At 32.9% G+C, this 7911-nt stretch overlaps 1 protein-coding gene across 1 annotated transcript; it reads right to left on the bottom strand.

Moving 5' to 3' along the window:
- LOC123922874 lies at nt 1-426 on the bottom strand. Its single transcript, XM_045975546.1, has one exon. The coding sequence runs from the start codon at nt 424-426 to the stop codon at nt 1-3; it is 426 nt and encodes a 141-aa protein (XP_045831502.1).
- Nucleotides 427-7911: the final 7485 nt, after the last annotated feature.

The following is a 7911-nucleotide window of genomic DNA, read 5'->3' as shown; positions in this document are numbered from 1 at the left end:
CTACTGCAGATCAGGGTGATCTTTCCAACCTGGGTTATATCTGTTGGAATAAGGGTTATTTTTCTGATATCCTCCGGCATAATTAACTTCTTCAGCTTTGGGTGAACACATTCCATTAGCGTGTGGCCCGTGGCAAAAATCACATATGACTTCTTGAAACTTACTAGCATTCGCCTCTGCTAAAGACTTTGCAGGTAAATTTTTGTTTAATATCTCGATCTGGGCTAGTAGAGCTGTGTTTGTGTCAATTGCGATCACACCTCTCTTCTTGTCGCTTTTGGAACGATACTCATTCATGCACATGTTCTCCACCAGTTGTCTGACTTCATCCTCATTTTTATTTCTATTTGTACCTCTAGCTGAGGCATCTATAAGCATTCTGGATTGCATTCTCAGACCTTTGATAAATATCTGCATTTGTTCCATGCTTTCTAGAGAGTGATTCAAACATTTCCTCATTAATAATTTGAAATGCTCGTAGGCTTCATATAGAGACTCTAACTCACCCTGTTCAAAACCAAAGTATTTTCCTCTCTAGGAGAGGGACCACTGATAATGCCATTATCGTCTAGGAAGTTATTCACTCTATGCGGAAATCCAAGAGGAAGAAAGGGGACATGGTTTTCAAAATTGACCTTGAGAAAGATTATGACAATGTTAGCTGGGATTTCCTTTAGTCATGTTTAATTAAAAATGGCTTTCCCCCGGTGTCTATCAAGCTAATTATGTTTTGTGTCACTAGTTCTTCTTAACTATTATGTGGAATGGGCGTCCCCTACCTAATTTTTCTCCCACTCGAGGCATACAGTAAGGATACCCTTTATCCCCTTATCTCTTTGTGTTGTGTATGGAATTCTTGTCACAACACATTATAAAGAATATTGATGACGGGCTTTGGAAACTTGTGAGACTCTCTAGGAATGGTCATCCTCTCTCGCATCTTTTCTTTACTGATGATGTTCTTCTCTTTGCTAAAGCAACTAAGTCCCAAGCTTTGAATATTGATTCTACGCTTAAGCAATTTGCTAAATATTCTGGATTGAAGGTTAACGCTACAAATCCAAGGTTTTCTTCTCCTCCAATACTCAGAGAGGAAAAATATCCTCCATTGTTGCTAGTAAATGTATTAGCCGCAATCATTCTATTGAAAAATATCTAGGCTTTCCTATATTATATGGTAGGCTTCAAAGAAGAGATTTTTCTTTTTTGGAAGAGAAAATTAGTAAGAGCCTTGCTAGCTAGCAGCACAAGTTGCTTAATAAGGCTGGTCGAATGACTTTGGTTAAATTCGTATTAAACTCTATTCCTAATTACTACATGCAAGTAATGTGGCTACCCCAAACCACTTGTGACTTTATTGATAAAATGACCTGCAACTTCTTGTGGAAAGGTTTGTCTAATAAGGGCATTCACTTAGTTGGTAGCCTGTGGTGCACTAAGTACTCCGCCGTTACTCGAAAGAAGTGGTTTGAAAAATAAAAACATAGGGAGAAACTTTTATCTTTATCCCGTGACAATGACTTAGGGCTACTTCCCTGTTGCACCTGAGTTGTGGCCAGAGGAGCATAAGAAAAGCTATGAAGGAGGGATTATGACGGCAATGTCCACAGTTGCTACAGACTTTAACAAATCTGGATATGGTGCGGTGATCCAAACACCTTCATTGCATCCAGGCTTATTCTCGATTCTAATGCCGTGGAATTCTGGAACATATATAAAAGATCGAATGCACAAGTTTTCGAGGACAACTCATGTGTTTGCTCTGGCAAGGGATCAAGGATCGGGAACTGTGTTGGATTCACCTAACCGTATAAGTTATCAAATGAAAGATGTAGACAAAGATAACTTAAGCAAAGGAATTGAGAAGGTGCTTAGAATAATGGCAGCAGCCGGAGCCGAAGAAATTGGGACGCATAATAATAAGGGAAGGAGCTTAAAGGTTAAGGAAGTGAGCTATCATGAATTTGAGAAATTTGTTAATGAAGAAAGCTCAATGTCATTTACTGACCTTTCGACACCAGTATGCTCCGCACATCAGATGGGAAGCTGTCGTATGGGTAATAACCCAAAGGAATCGGTTGTGAACCAAATGGGAGAAACATGGGAAGTTGAGGGTCTTTATCTTGCAGATTCAAGTGTTTTTCCCACAGCATTGGGTGTGAATCCGATGGTCACAATTCAGGCTATTGCATATTGCACGGCGCAACATGTTCTTGGAGTTCTCAAAAGGAAAAGATGAAGAGGAGAGCACTCAAGTTGTAATGATTTTAAGGGAGATGTTACACAATTAAGAGTATCAGCTAACTGAATTAGTCTAGTTCACATATCATTGGAAATATTTCTATTATTGTTATGGTTGTTAGATAATCAGTGTTTGGAAATTCATCGGAGAGAGCTCTAACGTACATAATAGATTGGCTCAAACGTATGTATATTTGAGCTCAATCTAGAGGATTTCTAAATGCGGACATGTACTTGCTAGTTGTATACTGTCATTGTTGATTCTTCAACTATGACATGTTTCTTTCATTGTTAATTTTGTGATATGTTGGTGGTCTTTATTTTTTCTCTATGTAATCATGTCAAATAAGAGATAGTATAACACTATAGTATAAGTGTATAATAGACACACAACAGATGCTCTGTATGCATGGTGCGAATTATCAAACACAAGTATCTTAAAGAAGATGTCCTGCTTAACATAACCAAAAAACCAGGTACAGTCACTTGGAATGCTATTATGAAAGCTTTATTGGCACTCAAAGAAGGATATCAATTTTTTCTGGGTAATGGTAATAACCCCTTCTGGTATACAAACTGGTCTAGGAGTGGTATTCTGGCCAATCAAGTGGTGAATGTTGAGAAATTCTCAAGATTGAGCTCAAATATACATACGTTCGAGCCAATCCATTATGTACGTTTGAGCTCTCTTCGATGAATTTCCAACCACTGATTATCTAACAACCATAACAATAATAGAAATATTTCCAATGATGTGTGAACTAGACTTATTCAGTTAGCTGATACTCTTAATTGTGTAACATCTCCCTTAAAATCATTACAACTTGAGTGCTCTCCTCTTCATCTTTTCCTTTTGAGAACTTCAAGAACATGTTGCGCCGTGCAATATGCAATAGCCTGAATTGTGACCATCGGATTCACACCCAAAGCTGTGGGAAAAACACTTGAATCTGCAAGATAAAGACCCTCAACTTCCCATGTTTCTCCCATTTGGTTCAAAACCGATTCCTTTGGGTTATTACCCATACGACAGCTTCTCATCTGATGTGCGGAGCATACTGGTGTCGAAAGGTCAGTAAATGACATTGAGCTTTCTTCATTAACAAATTTCTCAAATTCATGATAGCTCACTTCCTTAACCTTTAAGCTCCTTCCCTTATTATTATGCGTCCCAATTTCTTCGGCTCCGGCTGCTGCCATTATTCTAAGCACCTTCTCAATTCCTTTGCTTAAGTTATCTTTGTCTACATCTTTCATTTGATAACTTATACCGGTTTGTGTATCCACCACAGTTCTCGATGCTTGATCCCTTGCCAGAGCAAACACATGAGCTGTCCTTGAAAACTTGTGCATTCGATCTTTTATATTTGTTCCAGAATTCCACGGCATTAGAATCGAGAATAAGCCTGGATGCGATCAAGGTGTTTGGATCACGGCACCATATCCAGATTTGTTAAAGTCTGTAGCAACTGTGGACATTGCCGTCATAATCCCTCCTTCATAGCTTTTCTTATGCTCCTCTGGCCACAACTCAGGTTCAACAGGGAAGTAGCCCGAAGTCATTGTCACGGGATAAAGATGCAAGTTTCTCCCTATGTTTTTATTTTTCAAACCACTTCTTTCGAGTAACGGCGGAGTACTTAGTGCGCCACAGGCTACCAACTAAGTGAAGGCCCTTATTAGACAAACCTTTCTACAAGAAGTTGCGGGTTATTTTATCAATAAAGTCACAAGTGGTTTGGGGTAGCCACATTACTTGCATGTAGTAATTAGGAATATAGTTTAATACGGATTTAAGCAAAGTCATTCGACCAGCCTTATTAAGCAACTTGTGCTGACAGCTAGCAAGGCTCTTAATAATTTTCTCTTCCAAAAAAGAAAAATCTCTTCTTTGAAGCCTACCATATAACATAGGAAAGCCTAAATATTTTTGAATAGAATGAGTGCGGCTATTTATTCCTAAGTACTCCGTCATTATTCAAAAGAAGTGGTTTGAAAAATGAAAACATGGGGAGAAACTTGCATCTTCATCCTGTGACAATGGCTTGGGGCTACTTCCCTGATGCACCTTAGTTGTGGCCAGAGGAACATAAGAAAAGCTATGAAGGATGGATTATGACGGCAATATCCACAGTTGTTGCAGACTTTTTTCTTCTCTCTCCTCTCTCTAACCAATCAGTTTTATTAGCCGATTCTATTATTCATTACTCTTTTTTTTTTTACTAAAACTTTTTTTCTTTCTTTGTCATCCCCATATTGGATTTTATTCATCTTTTTATCTTGCATCTACATTTTTTTGTAAAAAAAGTAATGAATGAAGACAAAAAATTTTGAAAAAAGTTGATGAAGGACAAGTAATAGAGAAGTTCTTAAACAATTTATTTTGGTTATGAATTATTTTTTCTTTAAAATTTCTATCATGCTTGTCTCTCTCTCAGTATGGTTATGAATTGTTTTTTTTGTTGTAAATCAAGAATAATTTGACAAAAAATATTAACAAAATATGAGATAAACTTGTAAAATAGTTTGATAAAACTCAAAAAGTAGAAATAGTAAATAATTTAAACCAAGAATAATTTGACAAAAAAAAAAACTAGAATATGAGATAAACTTGTAAAATAGTTTGATAAACAAAAAAAAATAGAAATAGTAAAAAAAAAGTAAACCAACAATAATTTGACAAAAAAAAAATAAAAAAATATGAGATAAACTTGTAAAATAGTTTTTTTTATTTTTTTTTATGCACAAGTAAAATAGTTAGATAAACACAAAACAAAACAGAGTATTAGATAAATAGTTTGATACCAAACACAGAGATAGCAGAGTAAAGTTTGATTATAGGCGCCTTCTAACATGGGTGCACCATACACTTGTCCACACCTTATCAATTTTTCTTCTCTCTCCTCTTTCACCCATTCTTCCTTGTTGCTGCAACTGCAACAACAGAATAATTTTTAGGCAAACTTTGAGTTAAAATAGTTAAAATTGCAGATTTCAATTTTTTATAAAATGTATTTTGAATTTGCTTAAATGGGTGTTTTGCAAACAACAATAAGCAACTCAAGAATTTGCAAACTACCAAGACAGTACCAAGACGCTTATGAACATGTCCTTTTCCAAATTTCTTGATAGAATTTTTCATTTTCTCACTGTGAGATTAAGATCATTCTCAAAATTATTATTTTGGATCAACCAAATCATATCTTCAATGATATATTTTTTCTTTTTCTGAAAAACGGAGGATAGAGAAACTGAAAATGAACTAAAAAATATTCAGTGTTGCTAATGTATGATAAGAATCATGGAGCTTCATTATCCAATGGCTACAAAAATAATCTTTTTAACTTATCCATGGTGGAGACCTATTATGCTTTCCCACCCTAGACTGAGCCTTGATTATAACTATAGTAGTTAAAGTAACCAAAAGAAATGATTATATTTTTCTAATAATGAGCTGTTTTCTTTGCATAGAGTAGAAACTAATTGTACATTTTATGAAGTTGCACATGTAATGGTAAGGATGTTAATTCTCCAATGTTTAAAATAACCTGTTTGATAAAAAAGAAATTAACAAAATATGAGATAAACATGTAAAATAGTTAGATAAACTCAAAAAGTAGAAATAGTAAAAATGTAAACCAAGAATAGTTTGAAAAAAAAGAAATTAACAAAATATGAGATAAACTTGTAAAATACTAGTTAGATTTTTTTTTTTTTGATATTAAATACTAGTTTTTGATAAACTCAGAAAATAGAAATAGTAAAATATTTAAACAAAAAATAGTTTGATAAAAAAAAAAAATTAATATGAGATAAACTTGTAAAATAGTTTGATAAACTAAAAAGTAAAAAAAGTAAACCAACAATAATTTGACAAAAAAAAAAATTAACAAAATATCACATAAACTTGTAAAATAGTTTTTTTTATGCGTAAAATAGTTAGATAAACACAAAAAGTAGAAATATTAAACACAAAAAATAATTTAGAAGGAAAAAAAAAAAACAGAATATGAGATAAATATGTAGATAGCAAACACAGAGTCAGTATGGGAAAAATAACAGTTTATTTAGCTAAATAAATGTTAAGCAGATCCAAAGCAACACAAACATTATTGATCATAAACGTGAAACACAAACATAGGTTGTACTATGATAAAAAATTTGCATGAATGGATGTAAAAAGTAACCTTTTTTCTCTAGATCTGATAGCAGTGTTTCCTGTAAAAGAAAAAGGATGGTTATTTTTTTAATCTAAAATGAAAGAAAGGTACAAGAGAAGAAGAAGATGTTCAAGAGAAGAAGATGCATGTTACCCTTTCTTCTTTGGGTTCTTCAACAGAGAGAGCTTTTTTTCTTTATATGAAATGAGATTGTTGAAGAATAAGAAAGGAAGAAGGAAGAGAAAGTATAAAAGAGTTTTATAATTTCTTCTGCAAACAAATATAGCAGAGGTGTTTTATACAGCAAAACTGTCAGGTGTGTGTTAGGGTAATATGTTCTATTAAACAACATCTGTTTTTCTTATATTATTAATGGAAAAGAATAATAGACATGATCAGAGATATCATATTATAATTATATGCAGTAGTTGAGTTTCTAGTCTTGCACACTACTTATTCACATTAAATTTCTAAGTCATTAGACTAAAAAATACATGTGTGAGACTAAATCTAAGTCAAGAGACTAAATCTTTTTTATCACCCAAGACCTTCTCATAAAAAATTACACCTTTTGTTATATTGTTTTGTCATTGAAAGTGACAATGTTATCCAAACAAGCACATTGATGCCACTTACATTTTGTCACTAATTAATGCAAATCTGCTTGTTGGGGGAGAAAGAAAGACCAAGATCTTCAATGATATATTTTCTTTTTCTTACAAACGGAGGATAGAGAAAGTGAAAATGAACTAAAAAATATTCAGTGTTGCTAATATAAGATAAGAATCATGGAGCTTCATTATCCAATGGCTACAAAAATAATCTTTTTAACTTATCCATGGTGGGAGATAAACTTGTAAAATACTAGTGAGATAAACTCAGAAAATAGAAATACTAAAATATTTAAACAAAAAATAGTTTGATAAAAAAAAAACAGAATATGAGATAAACTTGTAAAATAGTTTGATATACTAAAAAAGTAAAAAAAGTAAACCAACAATAATTTGACAAAAAAAAAAAATTAACAAAATATCACATAAACTTGTAAAATAGTTTTTTTTTATGCGTAAAATAGTTTTTTTTAGATAGTTAGATAAACATAAAAAGTAGAAATATTAAACACAAAAAATAATTTAGAAGGAAAAAAAAAAAACAGAATATGAGATAAATAGGTTGATAGCAAACACAGAGTCAGGAAAAATAATAGTTTCTTTAGCTAACTAAATATATTAAGCAGATCTAAAGCAACAAAAACATTACTAATCATAAACTGGAAACACAAACATAGGTTGTACTATGATAAAAAATTTGCATGAATGGATGTAGAAAGTAACCTTTTTTCTCTAGATCTGATAGTAGTGTTTCCTGTTAAAGAAAAATATGGTTATTTTTTTAATCTAAAACGAAAGAAAGGTACAAGAGAAGAAGAAGATGTTCAAGAGAAGAAGATGCATGTTACCCTTTCTTCTTTGGGTTCTTCAACAGAGAGAGCTTTTTTTCTTTATATGAA

Source organism: Trifolium pratense, linkage group LG4, assembly GCF_020283565.1.
Source record: "Trifolium pratense cultivar HEN17-A07 linkage group LG4, ARS_RC_1.1, whole genome shotgun sequence".
NCBI lineage: Eukaryota > Viridiplantae > Streptophyta > Magnoliopsida > Fabales > Fabaceae > Trifolium > Trifolium pratense.
Note: the sequence above shows the minus strand (reverse complement) of the source record. Positions and strands in the feature narration are given on the sequence as shown.